At 35.5% G+C, this 27,718-nt stretch overlaps 2 protein-coding genes and 1 long non-coding RNA gene across 3 annotated transcripts; 1 reads left to right on the forward strand and 2 right to left on the reverse strand.

The window, feature by feature from the left end:
- Positions 1-520: 520 nt before the first annotated feature.
- LOC116204328 (GDSL esterase/lipase At5g45670-like) lies at positions 521-3,706 on the reverse strand. Its single transcript, XM_031536417.1, has 6 exons — positions 3,433-3,706; positions 2,893-3,054; positions 2,145-2,272; positions 1,492-1,674; positions 1,037-1,292; positions 521-744 (listed from the first exon to the last, which is right to left on the reverse strand). Exons 1-6 carry the CDS (start codon positions 3,704-3,706, stop codon positions 521-523), a joined length of 1,227 nt encoding a protein of 408 aa, XP_031392277.1.
- A 15,718-nt stretch (positions 3,707-19,424) lies between these two features.
- LOC116204329 (GDSL esterase/lipase At1g29660-like) lies at positions 19,425-21,219 on the reverse strand. The gene is made up of 4 exons (XM_031536418.1): positions 21,214-21,219; positions 20,497-20,745; positions 19,820-20,072; positions 19,425-19,651 (listed from the first exon to the last, which is right to left on the reverse strand). Exons 1-4 carry the CDS (start codon positions 21,217-21,219, stop codon positions 19,425-19,427), a joined length of 735 nt encoding a protein of 244 aa, XP_031392278.1.
- A 440-nt stretch (positions 21,220-21,659) lies between these two features.
- LOC116204545 lies at positions 21,660-25,032 on the forward strand. Its single transcript, XR_004156364.1, has 3 exons — positions 21,660-21,907; positions 23,398-23,464; positions 24,586-25,032. It is a non-coding gene; the product is annotated as an uncharacterized LOC116204545 (long non-coding RNA).
- The last annotated feature ends 2,686 nt before the right edge of the window (positions 25,033-27,718 follow it).

Consider the following 27,718-nt stretch of genomic DNA (forward strand, 5'->3'; position numbering starts at 1 on the left):
GTCTAAGCTTGTTAGACTTATACACGGAGAGAATCGAATAATTTGCATGATAATTCTATGCTAGATGTAGAGCTAGTTAAGGTCGGCCCTATGGGGTGGCGAAAAAAGCAATTGCTTTAGGCTCCCAATTCTAGATTAAGGCTCCTAGCAATAACTCTCTTTTTTTCAGTGTGAACCCCGATATCTGAAAAGTCTAATAGGTTCCGACTAATTTAGTCAAATTGGGTCGACCCACTAAGAGATAAAGCTCTCTCAGCATGGAAAGCTCTCTCCTAATAGCCCAAGATCTTTGGGCATGGAGCTGTGTTCTGTTCAGTGATTAGTTTCGGATATGCTAACGCCACTCCCCAAGTTCTTCAGTAGATTCATTGTGACGGAGCAGGTTGACGGCTTTTTGCTATTTTGTATTGCAGTATTGAATTTCCATTGTGCATATATATGAGACAGAAATGAAATGAGTTTGAATTGCTTGATACAGAGTTCTCTGATCTTATTCTGTTGCCCCAGTTGGGTGCCTCACTCATAGCTCTGCAAGTTCGAGGATAGTAATGGGGTAAGTGAAGGATCGAGCATTGTTACCAAACAACCTCTTCACGGCAACAAGCGATGCCGCTTCAGTTGGGTGCCAGGAGTCCCAGAACACGTACTGGTCCCTGTTCTTGCAGGGGATAAAGTTCGGCAGACATAATATTGACGCGTGATTCTTCCCTATGCCACAGCAGGCCTGATCCGTGACTGCAAAACCTTCAAAAAGGAAACGAGAATGGGAGCTTACATATTAATTATAAAAGGATCGAGAGCTTCTATGCAGTTTCCTCTACAGTTGCAACAACAAACAAATATTGTGCGAGGATTGCACCAAGTCCCACTCGGGATAATGTTGCAGAGACTCTTTTGTACGGGCGGGCTGTCCGGCAATGACACAGGCAATTATCTCACTTCTTACGTTTCCTCTCAACAAACAATTTCATCGACTTCACTACATATGAAATGCAGAGGAGCTACAATGGAGCACAAAAGTATCTGCTGGGTTTACCATATGATAATGGGCTATCCATGATCTCCCTCAAGTTGCTGAAATCGTCCACATAGATGAACTTAGCATCGGAGTAGTCTCGATTAAAGTTATCAACAAGGGACTTAAGCTTGGCATTGTATATTCGGACCGGGATGTGATACTCCTCTACGCACTGTGATCGCCTAAGAGGATGATGAGCCAGTGCAGAGGGCATGCGCCCGATCATCGTGACTCCTGAAAGTATCACTTTCCTTGCCCCATACTCATACAATGTCTACCAAGTCCGAACACCTAAAAGAAAATAAGAAAATGAAGACATTACCGATTAGTTTGTAATCCAAACTATCATCACTCATCCGATTCCAGAATTCATCGTTGAAAAAACTTCCTTATTCTTGAGATCTTTGTGTGTTCATCCAATTGAATCCTACAATATTTGGAAACTGATCGTAGTACAAGAATCATTAACTCACCCTTATCCTTTCCGTCAAAGTTTCGACTAAACGATTGGCAAACAATTCCGGGTTATACTTGCGACTGCTGGAAAACTGCCAGGGTCTGAAGTAATTTCCGGAGAAGTCATTGTTTCCTAGAGAGATGTGGTGCAAGCACTTGCTGAGGTGAGACCTTGCCAGTGCCTTGTTCCCTCCGAGGATCTTCCCAAAACTTCAGATCGTGTCCTCATCCTGCTTCAGCTGGTTGTTAAATGTTGCTAAATCTCCCTGGCAAGTCCAAGGTATATACACCATTAAGAACAGGGGCGGAGCTAGAAATAATATTCAGGGGAGGCAAATTAAAAGTTTCTAAATATTAGTAGGACTTATAAGAAAATTTCGGGACATAAGTTAAATAATAAAATAATTTAGGGGGGGCATTGGTGTTTTATTTGGGGGCAAAAGTAAAGATTTTTACAAATTTATAGGTGAAATCACTAAAATTTGGAGCCTTAGTGGCTCCGCCCCTGATTAAGAACATATGGTTTTGGTTCAACTGCACTCAGATGTCTGGGGGTGTTAATCCCACGAATTATATATATAATTAGAGGAAAATTGTAATTAGACGACAAATAAACGATCAAGACTAGGAGCTTCAAACTTTATGGAAATGTAATATGAATGAGAATTACCGATTCCTTCCCGGTTTCCTCCAAAATTCCAACACCACCTGATGCATAATTGACGAGTCCTCGTATTATGTCTTCATCTGTTGCATTTGCATAGGGAGCAAGACGGCTTTCAAAGCCCAAGAACTCAACTGTAGATATGCACATTAAAAAAAAATGTGGGTGCAATATCACTGTTCGACTAATTCAACCCAAGAGGGCTCGGTGCTCTGTCGTCAAATCACACGAATCCGTTAATAAACATCAAACATCGAGTCACTGTAAAATCATATGGAGGACTTCTATGGAGCCACCTGCACGATATGTGTGGTTGGACTCACGTGTCCAACCTGTGCTTACGAGGGTATGCATGGACTGTCAAAATTAATAGGGTAAAACCTAAATGTCCACTCGTAATTCAAGAAAAGAAAAAAATCTGCTAATTCGCAAAACTAAAGGAATGAAAATGAAAAGTACTATTATTATTATTTAAGAAAAAAGACATTTTTGGTTCTCAACTTTTGACTTTTTTGTCATTTTGGTCATAAAACTTTTTTTTTTCTTTTTGCTATTTTTTATCTTCAATCTTTCACATTTTTGCCATTTTGATCATGCAATTACATTTTCCATTAACTTTGCCAATGTGGTGACTTTGCCATTTTGATGTACTCCTTTATTAGCTATTAAAATTTCTATTCATTGTACTAGGCCCACAAGCTTTCCTTGTAATTGAAAAAAAAAAAGTAAAGGTGAATAAGGAGAGAAGGAGGACCTATAAGATCTGCGATATTCTGGCCATTGGTGAACCTTCCAGTCGGATCGTCTGGGTAATTGATCCCATACGGAGGGGATGTCGCCTTGATCTTTGTATCTCGATTGTTATTGTTCCCATTGTCGTTTATAGAGTCGCCAAAGATGAAGTAGCATGGAACCACTGGTGCTCCATGGATTAGCCGGTTACAAGATAGGAGTAATATTAGGGGTGGCAATTCGTGTCTTGTCGTGTCTAAACGGGTTCGTATCATCGAAGTCATAACCCGTACATGACATGATTATTAAACGGGTCAGGTTTTGGAAACCCATACATGACACGTTTATATCCGTATCAACCTGTTTAGATACGTTTAAACCCGTTTATCGAAAATGTCATAATAGGTACACGTATACACGACACGATTATAAACGTTATTCGGACACGTTAACACAACTTGTTTATCCAATCAACTCAGTTACCCGGATATATTAACACAACATGTTTATCCGATTAACTCGTTTACCCGAACACGTTAACACGACATGTTTACACGTTAACACGGAGATTGAGATGGAGGGGAAGGGGATGTGGACGGGGAAGAGGCGGGAGCCGCATCCAAGGGAAGTAGCGACGACGAGGATGAGATCGAGCTATGAGGCGCATTGGCTGGAGCGGGAGCCAGCGAAGCGGTGGGCTTCGAAGGGGAGATGGTGGGAGTGGAGTCGGCGGTGAGCTTGGGAGTAGGGGAGGGCGAGATCTGAGGCGGATCTGCGGACAATGCGAGGTGCACGGAGAGAAGAGTAATGAGAACGAAAAAGGAGAACGTCGCCATTGATGGATGAGAATAAGGAAATCAAACCGTAGATGAGATCTGAGGAAGGATAGTAGAGAAGTAGAAGTAGAAGTGGAAGTGCGGTTGTGCTGTGTTGGATTGGGTGAAAGAAAGGAAAGTAAATTAGGTTAGGGACTTAAGAAGTTAGGATTACATAAAGATATTTTGGTAAATCCAAATACATAAACGGGTTAACGGGTTACATGATTATAGTAACACGATTAAACATGTTTAAATAAACATGTTTAATCGTGTATAATCAGGTTACACGGGTTCAACCTGGTAAAACACGCTTATTAACCGTGTTTAAACGGGTTGGACCCGTTTAGACCGATTATAAAAAATGTACAACCCAAACCCGTTTAACTCCGTGTCGTATTCGTGTCGTGTGAAATATTGCCAACCCTAACTAATATAAACGAAGCCAAGGCTGCTATCCATTGTATCCTGACATTAAGAGGCATTGCCAAATAAAGCTAAATATAAAAGCAACCAAATGAGAAAGTTAGGGATAATGGGACTGACATGAGAAATGCAACTAGAAAAAGGATTTATAGTAGAAGTGTGCACGAATACCGAGTATATCCGGAACCGGTCGGAATCTACCCGTTAAGGTAGGGTCCGAGTAGCTTATATTGAAAATATGGTAGGGTCTGAACATTAAAATAAGGAACCGCTGAAAACAGGTTTTAGTTCCGATTCCAGTATATAGGGTACCTAAAACCGAAATTGGAACCCGTACGTGGACTCGATAATAATTTCCCTAGTTATATTCAGATGTATTTCTCCTTTTTATTTTACCCTCTTCCCCTCTCTGTCTCTCTTTGTCTCTCTCCGTCTCTCTCTCTCGGGGGAAGCCTCGCATTCCTTATCATCGGTAGCTTTGGTTCGATGACCTCAGTGTGTCCTCGATGAGGCCTAATCGTATTAAGGATGTTTAATTTTGTAGATGGATTGATGAGACATATTACTCTTTGTTGTATTGTGGATTAATCTAAATCTATGTTGACATTATGTTTTGCGTGATTGCTGATTATGGATTAGATATTATCGGTTTTATTTAGTGAGACAAAAAAATTTACAACTTCCAATAGGGTACTCGGAACCTGTGATATGATACAGGTTTCGGGTATGTTCCGGTTTCAGGATTTAACATGGTAAGGTCTGGTTCCAAAATCTCGAAACTTGTTCCTTACATGGTACGGTCCGGATATCGTGAAAAAAAAAAAAACCTGGACCTTAACTCCCCTAATTTATAGAAATGGGCTTATGAACACTACCGAAAAAAAAGAAATGGGCTTATGAAGGTGTGGAAAGGAACGTACGAAGCCTAAAATCATCATATGTCATAGTCAAATAGCAAAGAATAGGCTTACTTTACCAAAAGAGTATATGTAAATGCACATAAATGCAAACTCGTTGAAATCTAATGAATCAATCTCAATCGTTTGAAAAAAGTATATGTACCTAATACCCTAAGGGGCATAGGAGGCGATCGCATCTCTCTGACTTTGGATAAAACTCTTAAAATGCTTATTATTATTATTATAAAAAAAACTTCGACTGATTAATTATAACTTCTTTGGATTGAGGGTTACGGTGTTCCCCTTTTCTATTTCACATAATTTACACAGATGCAGATATCAGTCTAACCAGAATTGGAATAGTACTCTAGCTCGAACCTCTTGTTATTTTCCAGCAAAGGAATCCTCTGTTAGGATTGCCTGGATATCTAATTTCGAATCCAGCTCATGGAAGTACAACAGTCTCTCCAATAAATTTAGATCTTTGCTTCATATCTGAAGGAAAAGGAGATTCGGCACATATGTGGCGAGGGTCGAATCATTTGAGTGATAATTCTATGCTAGATGTAGGTGTCAAGGTTGATATTCCATCTCTCTTCAAGTGCAACAATACCAATTCTACTATCTCCGTGTTGGTCGTCTTCTCGTGGGTAAGCTCATAGGAGCCCCTGTGTACTACCGGCATGTACTTGGTGTGTTGCTGTGCGAAATCTCGGTGTATATGTACATGTGTTTAGCTTGTCAATCGGTCCACGGAAGGACTGGCTTGAGGTAATATGCACATCCCTAGCCGCTTGCATTCCTGAGTCTGAGCCCCTGATATAGTGCTAGTAGGGTGTATCCCATTTGAATAGGAAATTCTGTGTTACAAATAACATAAATTTTGGTTAGGTAGAAACGAATGATACCGAATGGAGTTTACATCCTTCCATTCTTTTTGGAAAAAAGATATTTTTAGTTTTATAAGTTTGATATTTAATCAATTTTGATCTTATAAGACATAAAATTACTAAATCAATCATATACGTTTGCTTCGTAAGACAATTTCGGTTCTATAAGTTATGAAAAAGACACTTTTGTTCCTATAAGTTAGCTTTCAATTAAAATATGGTCCTATAAGTTTTGAAAAAGAAAGATAGTTTTGGTCTGTAAGTCACGAAATGGACCAAAATTGCCTTACGAATCAGACGTATAGGACTAATTCGGTACTTTTAAAACTTAAAGGATTAAAATTGACAGGATGCTAAACTTATAGGAACAAAAATATTTTTTTTCCTATTTGTTTTTAGAGTTTGCGTGAAATTTTGGTTTTTCTTCTTTTAATTTCTTAAAATAAACATTCATCCACGATAATTGAGGAATGCCAGCTCTACCATTTTAACACAAAAAGGTCGTGAAGATGATTATGCATTTTTTAATGTGTACAATAACATGCATATTTGTAAATATGTTAAAGGTATAATATTTTAATTGCATTTTATCATGTATTCAATATCAATAAAAATAATCACATTTTCTCTCTCAATATCATTACTTTCTGTTTTTAATTTCACTCATTCCGCTTTATTACATTTCATTCTTTTGTACCAAATGTGACCTAAAAATGAAAGATATGCATTCGTGGTTAACTTACATTATAGATTTACTTTAAAAAGTTCAAATTATATATTAACTCTATGGCATGAATAATTCACTCAAAAACTTTAGGTATTTTACCGACCTGGCCCACATAAATAGTTGTACATAGAGAAGGACTGTGGGGACCTGAGGCTGGTCATCAACGTCTCAAGTGAGGTTGTGGACAACCACTAAGAGTGTCAATAAACCTCGACTGGGCTGGTGGTGGCTGACTTTGTGCCAACCCTGTCCCAAGTATTTTGTACAGGTCGGCCCTATGGCTTGACAAATAAAGCAACTGCTTTAGGCCTCTAATTTTAAGCACTATATCCATCATAGATTAAGGCCCGTAATATTAATTTGCCTTGTTTAGTTTATGATAAATTTACTTGTTTCTACAATTGATTAAGGCCTCTAACGTTAAATTGCCTAACTATAATAAATTTACTTGCCAAACTAATTTTTAATAAATCTCATTTCCTTTATTTGTATTAATTAGCCTACTCTAACATAATTAATTTCATAAGGGCCCTAACATTAAATTGCCTAACTTAATCTATAATAAATTTACTTGCCAAACTAATTCATAATAAATCTCATTTTCCTTATTTGTATTAATTAATATAATTAATTTTATAGAGTCACCCATATTTAAAATAGTTGATTTCATAAATTTTAGTTTTCTCGCTATAAACCATCAACTTATTGCTCACTTTTTCCAAAATTCCTAATTCTTCTATCCATCAACTATCCATAAATTCAACAAAAATGCTAAATCATCTTAAAGATTGTGCCTATTAATTCTCCTAACACTCATAGATATTTAATAGCTCTTTGACATTGTGTAAATGACAATCCATATCATTGTAAGCGTGATTTTTAAATTGGAGAATTTTAAGAATGTTTATAGTGGGATATCTCATTCTCTTTGTTACATCCGAATTTGTTTATCCTTTGTAATGCTCAATAAACTAATTTTGTTCTTCTTGTCATCCATTTTCTATTGAGTAACTTGTCAAAATTTCTCTTGATTTTTCCACTTCACTTTCACTTTTTTGGTGATTTTTCTAATAATTTTTACTATTATCTTGATGCAAGAAAGAAAAAAGTTGTTGAAAATGATTCAATTAAAATATTAGGAGAAATTTATTATAAAAAATTTCAATTATTAATTTACATGTCATTTAAAATAATAAATTCTATATTAATTTTATTAACCTTTTTTACTGAAATGAATAGGTTTTTAAAGGCCTTATATAAATTTTTCGCTTTAGGCCACCATTTCTTATGGCCGTACCTGATTCTGTACTTGGTCACCATTATTGTAGCCCTCCAAAAATATATATTGCCGATGACTTCGCGTGAGACGGTGGCGAGCAGCGTTGGACCCCTACTACCCTTGTTTTTTTTCCTCTATCTCTCTCTCTCTACATGCTTCTGAGAGAGGAAACAAAGAGGGGTGGTGGAAGCCTAACATCAGTTAGCCTGCTCCTGACCCGCCACTCAAATATCGTCGATGACCTTACCTCCCCTTTTCATCTCAATTGGCGTTGTTCTCTCTTTTTTGAGGATCTTTATAATAAATAGGGGCGGATTTTTTTTTCGGCGTGTACCCTGATATCTAGAGTCCAATGGGATCTGACTAATCCAGTCGGGAGATTGAGCATTAAAGGTTATTCTCCCTCCCAACAAATGCGCTTCCTAGGGTTCGAACTCGTGTTCTTCTCCTTACGGGGGTGAGGTACTTACCACTAAATCAACATTTTTGTTGGTAAATAGGGGCGGATTTGAAAAGTATATTTTACATAAAAATCTAGATTAGGAAATTTTTTCTTGGGGAGTCCACTTTGAAAATTAGTTTAGAAAATAAGTCTCTTTGGGGGGCAAAAGCTCGTGTTTTTCCCTTTGTACATAATTTGTGTTTGATATCAATAATTTCACCGCTTATCAAAAAAAAAAGTTACAGAAATTAGTCAAAATTCACATAGTTTATCTTTGTATAACTTAGTAAAAAACTTAGGCATTTTACAAACCAGGCTCATGGTCAAAAGTTAACATTGTTGGTGATTTGGTCTATTAATTGCCAAACTTCCCCATACATAACAAGGCGGACAACATCTCTTAATATTTTCAGCTGTTACGTATTGAAGATCTCTGCATAGACAATAATGCAAGACATTGACGGTGATAGGAAGCTATAACTTGTCACACTGTGCCAACGACGAGTTAGGTTTGACAACCATGCTCATGCGTTAGCTTACAACTTTCAGCGATTTTCTTTGCGCATTTCATCATATTCGCTGAAGCTAAAGAAAGATCAATTACAACCATTCACATCTATAGAGACTCGGTTCCTTTTTCTCACTTAAATGATTTTCCAGGCAAACGTTTCTTTGACAACAGTAGCTAGGAAAAACGACTGAGCTCATGTTTCTGGAAAATGGACTTGGGTTTCTCATTTCTATTAAGGAAATAAGTGAAGACGATGGTTACGGAAAAAAGTTATTGATCAGGAGGAAAACCCGGTCCTGATTCACTCGGATTCCTCGACACTGGATTTTAACAAGGAAAGCACGTGAAGGAAGTGCTGTCCATATTTGTAGGGATATGAGATTATATGTCCATTATTGATTTCTTTCTACTGATTCACTTATTCCCATTCATCGTTCAATCCTCTGTCTACTTTTACAATCCTTCTATTTGGTATCAGAGCCCTCAAGGGCAAGCAGACCTGTTCCCGATCAACTATGGCTGCTTCTACCTACTCAATTCGACCCTTTAAAGAGAAGGATCTCCGGTTCTTACATCCATTACCGCGACCGTGGCCCTGCTGAAGTTGAAACAGGAAAGCCATGGAATGATTCGGGGCGGCAGCAGCACTCCTTTTATTGCGGAGCCCATAGCTTTGCAGTTGAGGGATAATTTCTGCATATGTTGGTAGTGGTGGGCAGAGCATATCGTTGTGAATAACTAACTCATAGCTATCTCCGAGGCCCTCCAGTAACCTGAACACGTTGTCGACCTCAAAGACGGGGACAACCGATAGCATTGAGCTGGTCACATATTGATTTAAAATTTTTCAAATACAAGGATACAGAGTCATCTAACTTGCGAATATACTGCTGTTTAGATAACGGATCAAAATCCCTGGCCACGGACCTTTGCTTGTAGTAATCAGTCAGCATGGTCCATACCTGCGCAGCTGTTTTCAGGCCCACTACAAGCCCTATAACCTCTTCGGACAGCGTACCAACATTCCACGATTTCACCAACCTGTCGGTCCGAGTTCATTGCGAGTAACTCGGGTCTATCTCTGGCGGTGCAGGGATTTCACCTGTCACGAACCCAGCAAGCTCCTGACTTTCGAGTAGAGAAAGGATCTGAGTCTCCCACAGCAAGAAGTTATCATCATTGAGTTTCAGTGTAATTCGCCACATTGATATTCGAGGGAAACCAATAGGTAGAAGCAGCCATGGTTGATCGGGAACAGGTCTGCTTGCCCTTAAGGGCTCTGATACCCAATAGAAGAATTGGAAAAGTAGACAAAGGATTGAACGATGAATATTTCCCCTGACTTGATATTTGTGATTACAAAATGATACAAATATACAATGAACGGGAAAAAGTGAATCAGTAGAAAGAAATCAATAATGGACATATAAACTAATATCCCAACAAATATGGACAGCACTTCTTTCTTTCACGCGTTTTCTTTGTTAAAATCCAGTGTCGAGGAATCTGAGTGAATCAGCACTGGGTTTTCCTCCTGATCAATAGCTGGACTTTTCTCCGTAACCATGGCTGGATCGTCATCACTTATTTCCTTAATAATTTCAAGAATTCATTATCATAGGATCAATACTGAGTGGTCCTGATGAGACAGAGCTTTATAAGATTGACGAGCAGAATACGAATGAGATAAAAAGGGCGTCATTTAGACAAAAGATGCAATATAACCGGTTGCCGAGATAATAATTTCATGAGAGCATAATCAGAATAAGATACCTTATTACTGAGTGAAAGAGGCGTGTTCAGGCCAATGGCTTTCTTAGTCATCTTAGATGGTTGCAGTTGATAGAATCACCAACAATATCAGCATATAGCCAAACCAACCTTGAGATTAGCTTGGATCGAGCGCCCTTGGCCAATGTTGGCTTAAATTGAGCCCCAAAAGACCGATACTGAACAGATTTAAGAATGATCATTGTGGCTGTGGTCAAGGCTGTACAGTGACGGTAAGCAGCGCTATAGATGGGCATACTTATTTAATGTACAAAAGTAAACAATGTTTGGTTTATTATCGAACACAAACCAAACATTGGGAAAAAAAAAACTGTTTTATAGAAAATTGCTTAACCTTGAAATGGTTTTCCGTGAAACAAATGGACCCTTCAACAGTAAATTTATTTCATTTTGATAACTCGACCACCTGTCTCAGACTGATCAAGATTTCACCATACACTTCGCAAACACTAAAACCGAAACTAAAGTGACAAAAACTATAAGTTGTTAGGGAAAATATTTTTGTTGTCCATTAATAGGAGGAACTGGAAAATTGATTATCGACATCCACAATATGGATGAAAGCTCGTCCTAGCTTACGTTGTGCCTTATATATAAAAGTTATATATTTATTAAATAATTAATTAATAAAATTTATTTAACAAGATTAAAACAATTTTCTTAGTATAAATAATGATGTGGCGGTGTGAGAATTTGATTATGAGCTCCGCTTTATTTTTGATAATGTGGCGGCATGAGAATTCGATCCGAAATTTTGTTTTCATATATATATAGATGCATAAAAAAGACAAGTAAATGAAAAGTGGAAAAATTCAAATATATTATATGTCAACAATTAACTTATCTTGATAAATTAGTTCATGAAACCAAATTATCTCGATTAAGTTTTCTAAATAAAAAATTATAAAATATTTAAAAAAGTAGCTGAGATAGCGTACTGAGAAGAAAAACAAAAAAGAGAAGAAAGGACATCTGATGCACAACCAAAATATCGATGGGAAAGAAACAAAAAAAATGCATCAAACTCAAATTAAAATATATTTAGTTCATACAATCCATAAATTGAGAGTTTACTTGGTTTGTGCACTTGCTTCTCCCTTTGCATGTGCATGCTCAACTTGTGTGGCATATATATATTCACAAAGGGCACAATACGAACGACAGTATTGTAAGCAAACAATATTATATAAGAAATTTGAGTATAGTTAATATTATAAGAATATATTTAATCATAATGCAAAAGGTAACTCTATAAATATTATGAGTCATCCTAATATAGGTTTCCTACTCTATATATTGCTACAATCTATATGAACGACAATTCGAATGCTACAAAATATGAACAGCAATTCTGCAAATAACATAGTATTCTATTGCATAATTTATGATAAAAAAAATTCCTTAATACATAGTAATGACGTGGCAAAGTGAGATAGCTTCGTTTCTTATTTTAGATGATGGGGCGGCATGAGAATTCGACTTGTACTTTGTTTATATATATATATATATATATATTTATATATATAAACGGTGACGAAAGTCGTCGTCTGTAACTACAAAAACAAACCTAACATTTAATTTGTTTGAGAAACCAGCCCCCACCCTAATTAAATTAGCTAATTGTTCAAGGGGGCAGTAAAGCTAAGCCTTCGTTAGTTACGCGGCCAAACTTCTTAAAGGAAGATCTTAAAAACATTCATTATCTGCGGTCACTCAAATCAAGTTACTAGAATTCGTGAATGGTAAATTACTTAAAATTTGCTTGAATTAGCTCTTGAGAAAATTATTTGTAAGTATAAATTTTGAGTAAACCACTCTAACGTAAATCATGGCTGTCTAGTCTAAGTGACAGAGACTTTCAGTTCGTTATTAAGTAAGTGACAAGGATACTTAAGTTTGTTCCCAGAATTTTGAGTAAATCAATTACTTGTTTAACAAATATTAATCAAATAAGGTATTGTACTTGCTCTGGAAAATTTTCGAAAAGAAGTACGAAATTTGGCCCCTATGTTGATAGTAAAAGACAAAAGCTGTCAAAAAATAAGACATGTACCTTTTTTATATTTATTTTGTATATAGCTGATTTTCTATCTTCTCTAAATTTGTTGTTTTCCAACCTTTTTTCAGTTTTTTAACTAACAAAATAATTGTATACAACAATTAAAATAAAAATCCAAAGACTCAGACAAACACAGACTCAGGAGAGAGATGGGAAAAAAGGGGGCGGTGGTAGGAGTGTAAGCGAGCGGAGCCAGTTCGCAAACTGTTTGAGTTTGGCTCAGTGAAAGCTCGAGTTCGGCTCGATCTTATCAAATTCGAGCCAAACTAGAGCCGAGCTGAACAGTTACTTGAGCAGAGCTCGAGCTTGGGCATGTTTGGTTCGAGCGGCTCGCAAGCTTGGCCCCGTTTGGTCCAAGCCCACGTGATATAACCAAACCCATATTATTATTATAAATTATTTCAGAATTGAAAAAAAGAAGGAAAAAACAGTTTGTTGTGTGCTGTCTTCTCTTCTCTCTCGTGTGAGTCGTGTCTCTTGTGCTAAAGCAGAGGGAGGGTGAGGAAGAGGCTCAGATGGTCCGGCCGGGGTGGGCGTGGGGTGGTGGGGGGCCACCCTGCGAGGTTCCCGAGAGGGAGGGGCGGATAGAAGGGGAGCCCCCTCGATCTGGTCCCTACCTAATTTTGAATTTTATTTTATTTAAACTTTTTTATTTTTAAATTTTTTAAATTCTTTTAATTTGTAGCCATTAGCAAATTGCCACGTGGATAAAATTAATGATGTCAAGTCCACGTCAGTAGCTCTATAATGCCCAGTCATGGAACGTACCAAAACTATCTAAGAGACCAAACATATAGGACTGATTCAGCTTTTTTCAAATTTATAGGACTAAAATTGTTTGAAGGCCAAATTTATAGGATTAATATTATCTTTTCCATTATTTAAGAAATAATATATATCTATACTATATATAAAAGTATGAGCACTTCGAATGTGTTTCTCCAATTTTAATAATTCCAAAAATACCCTTATACTCTCTTAATTTTTTCTCATACATTTTTTGCTGGTGACTTTTAATCGTACCCTTAGCAATGTGTTTCTCCAATTTTAATAATTCTGAAAATATCCTTATATTCTAGTGAATTTTCCTTATGCACTTCCGGCTCGTGACTTTTAATCTTATCCTTAGCAATATATTTATGCTCTGTCTCTGTATTCATTGTGAATTCTCTCTAACTGTCGCCTAATGTCCCTTTTGAAAGATTTATCTTTTATTACAGGTACATCTGCACTATAAAATTTTGAAATACAATTTATATTTTGTTATCTTCCTAAAACATGCTTCCTTTGTAATATTCTATTCAAATTGCCCTCAATTTTATAATGATACTATAATTCTATCATTTCCATAAGCAACTCCCATAATTATCATACCTTTTGGTTAGTGTCCTTTCACTCAAACAATATAAGTGAAAGTAACTATTGAAAAGACACTTACACTTATATGCTTTTTCACACTAAAACACATTTCGAAGAAAAAATTGTTGAAACCTCGAATATGGTTCTATAATTCTAATTGTACATTTATATATGTACTATATGCAAAAGTACTATCCCTCCTATAGCGTGTCTTCAATTTTTCTTCCCGTTTTACCCGCACTTAACATAATGATATTACAATTTTACTCATGTATATAATTAATATAATAAATCCCAACTTTCATACCTTTTGGCTATTGACTATTTTCTTTTCACTAAAAAGTGCAAGCGAAAGTAATTACTTAAGATGCCCTTGCACCACTCATGACGAAATAAAATTCACATGTCACTTTTTTATTTTATTTGAAAAATATTTTTTTAGCATAAATAGAAAAATTACAAAACGAAAACTACAATGTAATTCGACAATCAAATCTAATGATTAAATAAGTGCAAGTATAATTAATCATCACAAATGGCATAATAAAAGAAATATTTAATTTCATATTTCATATTTGAAACAAAGTGGTTGGTTGGTGAAATAATTGGATTGTGATTTAAACGGACATGACTATTTGAAAATATATATTTATTGCTACTATATATATTTTCCAATTTTTTAAGAGACATATGAGAAACTATTCAAACTTCTCCCTTTTCCATATGAAATTCTTCTCTCTAATAATTCAATGAAAAGTTTCTGGAAATTCTCGGTCTTGTTGCTCAAAAATCTCAGTCATTGTATTCCTATAACATAAAAAAATAAGTAATCTCTCTTATAAAATATGTATTTTATTTTATTTTGTAGGTTTTTAACATGTCATCAGCAAAGAATATTTAACATGCCATCGGCTCTTCCATTCTTGTGACATTATTCAATCGTCTCTTATCTCCCTCACTTTTAATTTTCCTACATACTCTTGATACTATTTTATTTTTCTTGGGCCATTCAAATATTTCAATCCTTATTTAATCTCAAGTAGACGAAGAAATATCATTCTTATTTCACATCCCTATATGGTCTTGAATTTCTAATTGCCATTGAATATAAGTGAATGAAGAGACAAGCAAAAAAGAATCTATTTATCACTATGTTCATCTAAGATTTGTATCGTAACCGCACAGTTTAGTAATTCAAATTTTTGTCTATTCTTTTAGTTTTTTTTATCCATCGGAGAGCGTAAATCCCTGCTTGTCAATCTCTCCAATGGGGGGGGGGGGGGAGGGGGAGAGAGAGAGAGAGAGAATTGTAGCCTAGCCAAGAGCCATGGGTTTAGTTGGAGTTTGTAGAAAAGAGAGGAGGAATGAGAGAGGGAGAGAGAAGACAGAGACATCAATTTCCCTTGAAAAGAAAGGCCACAAAGGAGAGAATAGAAACGATGTTTGTTTTTTTGATAAGTACAGAGATGGGGTTTCTGTTTTTCCTTTTTTAAAGAATTCATGTAAATAAAGTTTTCGTAGAGTTTAATGAAGGAAAAACAACTAGCCCTTGATTTGAATCTGCAAACTCTTATTCATATTTATTTATCAATACAGATTTTAGTTGGTGAAGTAAGATTTTGTAATTTTATTTTCTAATTGTGTCTATGTATTGAGTCATTTTTAAAATTTTTAATTACTTTCTCATAGATATTTCATGTGATAGAGATCTCAAAACAAAAATTAAGATAAAATAGTGTTACATCCACTTTTCACATAAAGAAGATTAATTATAATTGTTAATTTTTCCTTAGTTTTGAGCTTGTTTCTATTTTTTTCAAAAAGTTCAAATTATGAGTATATGATGTTTTTTGTCATTTTAACAAATTTAACTCTTTTCTATCGCAATTATCTTGATTTTGTTCTTGTTCTTTGCCAAATGCTAAGGCTTTCTATTATTAATTAATTTATTACCTTTTCCTATCATTTTACATGCAATGAAAATATAATTTTCGTCTCATCATTTGTTTTGATGCATAATTTATTCAAAAGTCCAACAATAAGTACGTATCATTTTAATAATGCAATTTTTCATACTTTAAATATATTTGTGTTTAAAAATTAGCATGGAAAATCAGAGATTCATAATATATTTCCTTTTAAATTAGCTATCGTCATACCATTGAATACCAGGCATGGAGCTTGCAGACCAAATGAAATAATATGGAATGCATATTTGAAAATTTTGAAAATATAGGAAAAATTATTTTATTTGAAAATCGGCTAATTCAAACATGCTTCTATATAATTATGAAAACTGTAAAGATTTGAAATATATTATGTAAATATTTCAAAAAAAATTCTTATGTAAAATTAAGAATTAAAATTTTATTAAATTATATATTGTGAAATGTAAAAGTCATAAATTTGAGACTTAATAATAATTCATAAATAATGTTCTTTACTCGGAATTTTAAAAAATATTTAAACTGAAAAAATATTTATTTAGTTTAAATATTAAAAACTTGTGCTTTATTGAATATTTTCGTAACTAATAGCATCTAATGTATTATGTTTTCATAATATATATATATATATATATATATTCTATTTGTTAAAACTACGCATTTATATTTCTTAATACTTCCATGATACAAGTTCAAATCTTCTTCATAGGACTTTGGTAACGTAACTAATCTGATACAATAGTGAGTCTTCACCCTTTACAATGATAAATTATGTCAATTCTCAGGTTAGATAAACTTATACAATTTTAAATCTTTATAGATATAACATTTAATTTCTGAGCATTATCGCCTAATGAGATTTTATTTCATGTAATGGATTGCACATGTTTGGAAGCAAAAATAAATGTTGGTATAAGAGGTATGATTCATTGGTAATATTATTTTTGAAATTTTTTATAAATAGAATTTATATGTAAATCAACTTAATTATTTTTTTAGTTTGGGCACAACAATTACTTTTAATTTAAATCAAAGTTTTGTCAATTGATTTTGATGATCCATTAATAATATATATTTGTTGATTTTGTTCACTTAAACTAATCAATATGTAATGAAGCATGTTATATATGCTTAAATTTTTTAATGAAATTTAAATTATGTTTACATTTTCCTACATTTCAGTAGTATGCATTATAACTCGATCGAAAAATATTTCATGTGCAATGCACGTGTAGATCTACTAGTATACATATATATATATATATCTATTTACCTGAGCTCTACGGATGAACTTAACTTGCAGAATAGTGATTTGAATTCATTGGAAGCACCTTGTAATTAAAGTCAAATCGACGATTTAACGTGAATTAGTCTCAATCAATAGATTGGAGACGCCTTTAATATAAGGTCATAATTCATATCAAGGAAAAAGAAATGATTCAAACGACATCGTGATTTCCAAAGTTGGCTCTCATGCAAATCGGCATGCCAACAATGTGCTTGTACATAATTGCGTTTCAACATTCAAAAATTTACTTATTCTTACCGATATGTGTTGGTTCAAGCAGTTCGGTACTTGTTTCGCTTAAGTAAGGTCTCGGATTTGAGTTCTTGTGAATACAGAAAATCCACTCTATGAGAGTTTTACGCCGTAGTGGGCCGACCTAACTCAACTGAATTAGTCGGGATCCAGTTGAGCATTCATACACCAAGGTTTACGCACTGAAAAAAAAAATATATTCTTATCCATGCATGTCCCAAGTAATATCATTCAATTTTTCGGTTTTATATATGTACCCCAAACATGTCAGTCCATTCAGGATTGAGTTTAATAACTAACTGAAAGCACACCGAATAGATTGGAATCGATGCGTTCACAAATAAATTGTTTGATTGCACACAAGGGCAAACAAGTTAATTACCGACCCTGATCCTCTCCACATAAGTTTGAATCCGACCGTTGACGAACAATGTGGCTGCTGGAGTAACGTTTAGGTTTACAGTAACTTGCCGATGTAAGAGTTGTTTTTGATCTGGACATGGTACAAACACTTGCTGAGGTGCGCCGAGGTCCTTCCCTAAATCCCTGTTATTATTCTCGAGACTGCATCCACGTGCCGCTTCAACTGGTCGCTGAATCTTGCTATATATATTTCTGCAAGTTCCTCGTCATATTATTTATGTATTCCTCGATATGCTCCATACTACAGTTGATATAGCATCCAGTTGAATAAGGATGTGCAATTTTATTTCAATGTCATATAGATGCCCCGGAGTAAATATTCTCCCACATTGCTCTTACCAAATCCGATGTGCACAAAACATGTACTGTACCACTTCGAGAAACCTAGCTATGGGGCTTCAAAAGACTAAAGATGAAACACTCCGGTAGCCTGAAATGCTCTAAAAAACCCATTCCATGCCGAAGGCAAGAAAGCGAGTCATACATTGTAACATTCTGAAGACACATTTAAGTTATATAATCATCTTGTTAGCTTAAACTTAAATTTGGGTTGTACGGAGGTTCATCTGTTTTTATGCCCCTGTAACTTACCTAAGTGCATTCATTTTGTTTGCTAGGAACAAAATTACCTGCAATTGTCTGCTAGGTGCATTCATTTGTTTAAAGAATACTTCAAGTCGAATAGAATAAACCTACAATTACCTAGAAAAAATTGAGTTTGTGTTTCTGGAAAAATGACTTGGCTCTTGAGAATTCATTATCCTGGAATTGATATCGGTGAATTGATAGAGATTTATAAAGACTGATGATTGGAATATGGTTGAGATAAAGGGGGCATCATTTAGGCAAATGATGCAATCGAACTGATTGCTGAGATAAATGATTTCATGAGAACAGCACGATGAGATAACCTATTACTGGCTGAAGGGCTGATGGCTCTCTTAGTAGTCCAAGATGGTTGCAGTTGATAGAACCACCGATGACAAGGATGCACAGTAACAGGGAGTGGCTATCTAGAAGTGCGCACTTGGACTTTCCAAATTTCGCACGTACTCTGTGAGCACTTGAAATTGACTATTGCATTAATCATGAGCAGAAACCAAACATCGGGAAACAATCTGTTTTCTAGGAAATCGTTTTTCCTTTCGGGAAATGGTTTTTCATGAAACAATATGGGCACCGAACCATGCAGGCAGAAAACAGTGGATATGAATCATATGTTCATCTTGATTAATCAACCAACAATCTTAAACTGTTCGAGAATTCACCAAACCCTTTGGAAACAAGTTAAGCCGAACCTAAAGTGACGAAAAAACTATAAGTTGGTAGGGAAAAGCAGTTGGTTGGCCACAGAAGCAGGACCAGATGACGGATTTTTTACATCCACAGTATGTATGATAGCTCTTCCAGGCTTTATGATTCCATCGCCGAGACTCTAATGCCGTAATCATAGCTTTGCAAGTTCGAGGATAGTCATCGGGTAAGTGAAGGACGACCGTGAATCATTGTTGAAAAGCTTCTTGACTTGAATTAGGGATGCAGCTTCAGTCGAGTGGTACGGATCCCAGAACACGTACTGGTCCCTGTCCCTGCATGGGATCAGGTTAGGTAAACATGGAATCCGGCCATTGTATCTCCCTCTGCCGCAACAGGCCGATTTCTTAATATTAAAACCTGGAAGAAGGAATAAAGAAGCAAAATACTGGTTATGGTCGACAAGTAATTATCAGCAAATTATACATATTAAAAGGGTGGATCATCCTTCGGAATAATTGAAAGGAAGACACAAAAAGGTGATCTTGTTGACGTGGCTTTCGATATTATTATGATCAAGTTAATTACCGTATGATGGACTGTCCAAGATTTCCTGCAAGCTTTCGAAGAATTCAATGTAAATGAACTTAGAATCAGAGTAGTCTCGGTTCAGGTCATCTACAAGGGCCTTAAGCTTGGCATTGAATATTCGAACGGCAGAATGGAAGTACTCTACGCACCGCGAACTGGTCTGAGGACTCTTTGCCAGTAAATAGGGCATGCACCCGATTGCCGCGACCCCAGTCAACATTATCTTCCTCGCCCCATACTCATGCAATGTCTTCCAAATCAAAAAAAAAAAACAGGAAACTATAAGAAAATGTTGATTTAATTGTTATTCACACCAATCGACCCAAATTCGCTCAACTCCTAGTCCAGGAAAAAATTTCATGTGTGAGCTCGAGAATTTTGCAAGGAAATTGAAAATTGTTGCTGAAATATGCTAGAATCCCATTTGGTATAACCGAATCACAAGTGATTGGAAATTTTAAAAAAAAATGGCAAGAACTTAGAAACCCAAAAAATCTTGGAATTATAATCCAGTGAAGTGCAATGCAAATTGATTAAAATTCAATTCATTGAAAACTTAGTAGTTCGTTCGGACTGAGTTCCACTGAATTGAAAGTAAACCAGAATCAATTGAAATCACTTTATTCCTAATAGAACTTATTAACTGCAGAAGAGCAAAGAAGTTAATCGCCAACCCTGATCCTCTCTCTGTAAGTTTGGATCAGAAGGTCAGCAAACAGCTCCTCATTGTAGCGGTGGCTCGTGGAGAAATGCTTGGTATCGAAGTAGTTGCTGATGTAATCGTTGTTTCCAAAATGGACATGGTAGAGACACTTGCTTAGATGAGATAATGCCGAGTTCTTGTTCCCTCTAAAAATCCTGATTATTCTCGAGACTGTGTCCGCATGATGCTTCAGATGGTCGCTGAATCCTGCTATACCGCCCTGCAAGTTTCCACATTATAGTGTAAGGAACTCCTCTATAAATCCATACAGCAGTTCACTAAATCTATTTATACCTCCGGCTTTTAAATAAGAAATATCTTTGACATTTCTTTTACAGGATTGCTGAGGACATGTGTGACCCGACCTTGGAGAAACCTATCGAGCCTGAGGACTGATGGCCAGAGTAATTCCATCAAGCCTGTCTAAAGCAAGTCTTATATATCGTAAAGTTTATACAGAAAAATTAACTTAAAACAGATGGATTTGGGTTGGACATATTTCGTTATGCTTTGAGCTCTCTGGACTTATCTAGGATAAGTATGCAGAAATCATGCAGACAATTTTGTGTTAATATATGCTTCCTTTGAAAAGGGGAGGAAGAATCTGTTAACCATCTTCTTATTCATTGCTCTTGGTCTTGGCGGTGTCGGGTTGCAATATACATTCTCCTCGAGATTCAATAGGTACCTGCATCTTCAGTTTATGAAGAATTATGGACTTGGCAAGGGATTGGAGATTGTAAAGAGAGAAAGAAAGTCATCAAGTTGATCCCTCTATTTCTTTTTTGGCTTATATGGACGGAAAGGAATAACTGGACTTCTGAAGACTTGGAGAATTCTATTGATATTTCGTTAGACACATGGACTAGGATGTTTAGCTTTTGGGTAAAAGTAAAAGGATTAAGCAATGGTAGTCTATGCAAATGATCATCCGGTGCGAGACCTGATATTTTTTTTAATGTCAAATAGTACACTTGCACATACACTTATATACTTATATATATACATATATTATATATATGTTGCTGAAGTAAAAAAAAAAGGGCTGTAAGGGCCCCACGTGGCCCCATTGCCCCCAAGTAACCCCACCGCCATCTACTCCTTTTCTTTTGATTCTTCCAACCATTCCATTTCCTGTGTTTTCTTTCTTTGTTCTGCTTAGCTGAAAAAAAAATCGAGGAAACAGAAGAAGAACAGAGAGGGAGAGAAGAACAGAGGGACAGAGAGAGAGAGAGAGAGCAAGATCGAAGAAGAAGAGGACTAAGCTTCGGGGAGTTTTCTAACTTAGTTTCAGTTCTGTTCATGCGACAAGAACAGCACAAAACTGAGGAGACCAGTGAGTCGGTGAGAGAGGAAGACAATTAGGTTTGAGCTCTTGAATTGTAAGTTGATTCTCCTAACCGCAGATACTCTTATTCGCTATGTTTAGATGTTAATTTGGGCTCGTTCTCCATCTCAGTTCAGTCTAGAGTTCTAACTAGTGACATGAAATTCGATTTGGGTCGGTTGTTTATGGGTTAGGTTTCTCTATTAATCGGATTTACAAGCAAATTAAGGTTTAATCTCACTGATTTCAGCTTAATTTAGTTCTGGCATACTGATCGAATAACTTGAGGAACTTAACTGTTAATGAATTGTCTAAGGTTCTTTCCCCTTATCCACTTGAGTTTAGTTTCGCTTTGAGCTAAAGGAGTTAGGATGGATGAGATTGCTTGAGTTTGATTGGGTTCAATGGAGGATTGAATTTATGTTCTGATTTTATATTTGTTGATTTCAATTAATGAGTTTGGTTGGATGAAAATTAGAGATGCGATGTTGAGCTCTGTTTATAAATGGATTACTTGGAGATCTGAGTGAAAGATACATAAATTTGAAGGTTGAGTTTTCTTAAAACAGTTTTGAGCTGAAAGAAGTAGATTATATGAGATTGCTTAAGCCTTATGAGGGTTATGGAAGGATCGAGTGTACATGTTGGATTTATATTCGATAATTGCAATTTATATGATTTTTTTTAAAGGTTGATATGTGATGATTGAGCTCCATTTATTTGATTATTTCTTTGCAATGGAATAAGAAGTAATGGGTTAGTTGGATGAGTAAATTAGAGAAATCAATGGATTAGCTTAGACTAGCTCATTTAAATGTTTAGCGAACTAAGCTATGCGTTTATTCAATTGGAGTCTTGTGTTTCACTTGGGGAAACTGTTGATGTTGTTGGATTGGGATATTGGATTTCTTTCTAATTGGATAAGCGGCTGCATGATTGTTTTGGTAGGTTGAAATGCACGTTGTCTGCCAAATTTTGTTTAAGAGCCCAAAAAATATGGCTCTTTGCTCTGAGAATATGGTAAAGATTTGAGATAATTTTATTGAATTATTTCCCATTGTTCGTTTGAGATTTCACTATATTTGGTTGCGATATGCTTCTCAAATTGCTTGGGAGGTATGAGATAGATAAATTACTGAATTTGGAGGAATTGGGTCAATTTCGAATGACGGTTAAATGGAAGTTGAATTGTTATTGTTCTCATGCTTTGCTCTGAATTGCCTAGCTAGTTATGGCCAGTACATCCATTTCTCAACTTTGTTGGGCTGCTAAGTTATCATGTGTTATTCCAGCTTAGATAAATTAATGTAGTTTAATAAACTAGATTTGTAATATATGTTAGGTGGAATTTGCTAGAAGAAGTTGACTTGTTGTCTTATATTACTTTATGGGTTGGATTCTTTTGTATGGAACTTGTAGTGGCCGCTTCAATTGGCATGGCTAAATTTTAGGCTCCTTTGATCTTTTAAGGCCATGGGGGTGTGATTTGGCAATGTGATACCTATCGATAAAATTGTTTTTTTTTGCTATGCTTATGATTTATAGGAGCTGAGAAGACTGGAACTTTGCATTCTGAAGGCTTGTCTTTCTTAAATACTATATTGGAAGTTCGGTGAGTACTTTATTCCCTTGTGAAATGATATATTATAATTATATAAATTATTTCAGGAAAAATATTGTGATAGTTAGGTTAAGGAGTCAGTCTTGCTATGTTGTGTGAAAGGATTTGAGAGATATTGCCATTTTATAATTCATTTTGATTTGAGGTACGCGGTATGATTGTGTATGAGATATGTGATGGTAATATGATGTCATTGTAATGTGATTGGGATTGTGCTTGTGTATAATGATATATGACGTGAGATGGCATGGTTACAATTAATTATGCTTATGTTGTTGTTTAACTATAGCCATGGGATCGCTGGACCCGGCTGATTATAAAATGGGCTTGATCGGTCGCTGGACTCGACGGAATATAAATAGAGGTCAGATCGGCCGCTGGATCCGGCGGAATATAAATATGGGCCAGATTGCCTGCTGGACCCGGCAGAATATAAATAGAGACCTGATGGGCCGCTGGATCCAGCGAAATAGAAAAAGGGCCCGATTGGCCGTTCGACCCGACGAAATATAAATTGAGGTCAACTCTTACCGACATAGGTTAATAGGCGGCCCCCGCTTATGAAACATGGATATTGGGAGTTGATGATGATATGAATGAGATGTGCGGGGTCACGGTACCGTCATAATTCTGTTGCGAGGAAATGCAATCCTATGGCTATATTGATTGGTTGTGTTATATATTGTTTGTCTGGTATGATTATTGGAGATGTGATGATTGTTGAGATGATCTGAAATTGTTCTGTGAAAGTCATGTTATTGCAAGAGTTTGACTTGTCAAGTGATTGCGTTGTGAGTTTCTATGAAATGCTAATGAATGAATATTTGATGTTTATGTGATATTGAATATTAGAGAGATGATTGGAAGAGTTGGGTGTATTTATTAGTAGAACTTAAATTTAGTTACTATATTTGGATATAATATTAATATAGTTTGTATCTATATATATCGTGTATACGTACGGATGAACTGATAGTTGGATTGAATGTGATTGTATTGTTTATTTGAATATTTGGTTGTTAGCAATTAAATATTTATTTAATAATAATTCATTTTGGTTTGGAATATAGTATTCATTGAGATGCAGCTCACACTCTGCATATATTTTTCAGATGAACTAGGAGCTAGACTAGCAATACATGAGAACTCTTTTGATATTGAGGATCAACTCGGAGGACTAGGTAGGAACTTTAGTTATTTGATGAGTATTCTTTTTGTATAGAACGTATTTGAATATGTTACAACCTAAAAGTTTTGTTTAGTTAGTTTAGTGATGTGGTTAAAAAAAATTATTCTCTTTTGAGATTTATATACATATTAGAGCTTGTTGGATTGGTTATGTATATTTTTTGGGAGTTTATGGAAAGCAGGTTTATTTGAATAGTTACATGATAATGGATGTCGAGGAAACTTAGGAGAAGTTCTGCTGAAATTTCGGGTCATGACATCCGGCTACCTTCTAATTTGTACATTTGGTTGTTTAATCTTTTATATATCTTCTTGGTGCTTTTTGAATAGAAGTTATTATCCTTATACCAATAAAAAAAAGTTTTTGTTAAGATCATTCCTCTCCTTTTAGCTTCCTAGAATTTATCTAGGATATCTATTTTTCTATTCTACTTTCTCTGTTTGTTCATTCGTTCTCTATTAACTTCTCGTTAAGACATATGGAAACATCACATTATGTATCTATTGTGGGTATGCATCTTGGAAAAATATGAATATGAATATGATTACCCAAATCTTCTGGCCAGTTGCATCCAGAATTCCAGCACCAGCAGATGCATAATTTAGCCCTCTGAGTATATCTTCATCGCTTGCATTCGCACAAGGAGGAATATAGCTGTCGAAGCCTAAGTGCTCAACTGTGAAGACAAGTAATAAAATCGTACAGGCGTTGTATTAACAAGAAGACTCTTGTACATGAATGACATATCGAATCTGAAACGCGAAAATCAATCTTTCTTTTTGAATAAAGTTAACAAGATCAGAGACAGAGATGAGGAGAACCTATAAAGTCCACAAAGTTCTTGCCGTTGCTGAACCTTCCAGTCGGACCGTCTGGGAAGTCGATCCCATATGGTGAGTAGTTTGCTTTGGCATGTGTCTTGATGTTGTTGTTGTTTCCATTGTCATTTATCGAGTCACCCAAGACGAAGAACATGGAACTGCAGGTGCTCCATGGAGCTGGTTCAAAAACGAAAACATTAAAAAGGCCAAAATCGCCCCACACTTCCTGAATTCTGCAGGCATTGCCCAAGAAAATGCAACGCAAAGGATACAACAATAAAAGGTCAGAAAAAGGGTGGCAGAGTAAAACCAAAGCTGAGACTGAACTTATAGAAATGGGCTGAAGGAACGCATACAGAAAAGAATGGCTGGCCCTAAAATTGACATCACATTCTCAAATTTGGTCCTCAACTTTTAGTTCTTTTTCTATCTTAGTCCTAAACCTTTTCTTTGGCTGGATTTCGTCCTTAATCTTTTCACGCGGTATGAGTTCAGTTCTTCCGTCCAAAATTCCGTTCATTTTCCCTTACATATATATTCGTCAAATGGGAGTGCACCACGTGCGCGACAAATCGCTATTATTCTAAACCGGGTGTTATAGAGCAAATCCGATTCTTTTTTTAATCTGATTTGTAAACCAGACTAAGATATGTCCGGTTCTTTTAGGATTCCGGCCATCGCTTCTCTTTCATCGTCTCACACACCGACAAATGGCTGTAATTCTAAAAGAACCGAAAATATATTAATCCGCTTTATGGGTCAAATTAAAAAAAGAATCTGATTTGCTCTATAACAATCGGTTTAGAGTAGCAGTGATCCGTCGCGCACATGGCGCACTCTCATTTGACGAATATATATGTTAGGGAAAATGGACGGAATTTTGGACGAAAGAACTGAACTCATACAGCGCGGAAAAGATTGAGGACGAAATCCAACAAAAAAAAGGTTTAGGACTAAGATAGAAAAAGAGTTAAAGGTTGAGGACCAAATTTGACATTTTCCCTTTATTGATCTATCTAGCTAGGGGATGTTGTTCATTAGGACCGATTGCCTCATACAAATCGGAAAAAATGCTTGAGGATAGCTCTCTTATTTTATTTAACTAATTGATGTCAGGATTTCGTCGTCCAGTTCGTCTCCTAATCACTTTTCTTCGGTGAAAAAAATTGTGAGAGACATTACTCTCGTAATTTCGAAAAATCGAGCATTAAAAGTTATTCATACTCCCAATAAGTGCGCTTTTAGGTTGGAGCTACTTACTATTTAACCAACACTTTATTAGTCATTTTCGAATCACTTTAAAGTGATTACACCATACATGTAAAGCAAATTACTTAAAATGGTAGTAAAATAGCTCAATATTAAGCAAATTACACGTATTTCGAGTAAGTTACTCGTATTTAAAAGAATTAATTGGAGATCAATTACTTAAACTTTTAGTAAATTATTTACAACTGAAGTAAATTATACGGAGTTCAAATAATCTTAGGACCCGTTTACTTTTAGAGAAATGATTTTTCATTTTCTTCTCGATTTTTCTACTCCTTTTCTTAATTTATTTCTCCATTGAAAAGTATAAAAACATATTTACTAATATTAAATTAGAAAATTCTTTACTTTGGGATAATCATCAATCATGAAAATTTTGAATTCAATTTCTGAATAGAAAAGCAAATAAAAAAAGAAAGTTATAATTAGAAGATAGAAATGGAAACAATTAGCTAATGGAAAAGTGGAGAACAAAAAAAAGTACTTTTCTAATCTACGTACAAATTTGACTAGTGGAAAAGAAATTTTCCTAGAAAAGTTTTTTTTTATCTCTATACAAGTAAATATATATTTTTTACAATTCTCAACTTTTTAGAAATATTTTTAGGAAAAATAAAAAACTCTCCAAAAGTAAACGTGTCCCCACTCTTTTCTTAGTAAATTACTTGAATTTTCAACTCCCTTACTTCAACTTTTTATAAAATACTTGTTTTTATCATACCACTACTTTTTCTTTTTTGTTCATTAATTAAAAAAAAGGGCCATGCTACTGCACCATATTAAATACCCTTCCTCCTTATACCAGTCTTGAAAGTCGTCCCTAACTATACTATAAAGTATAGATAAATCTAACATTTAATTCTTTTGAGCAATCACCCCGTACCTAATTAAAACAACTATCTACCCAATGGGGAGTAAAGCCTTTGTTTGGTACACGGCCAAACTTCCTAATATTTAGGGAAAACT

Source organism: Punica granatum, chromosome 4 (genome assembly GCF_007655135.1).
Source record: "Punica granatum isolate Tunisia-2019 chromosome 4, ASM765513v2, whole genome shotgun sequence".
Taxonomy (NCBI): Eukaryota; Viridiplantae; Streptophyta; class Magnoliopsida; order Myrtales; family Lythraceae; genus Punica; species Punica granatum.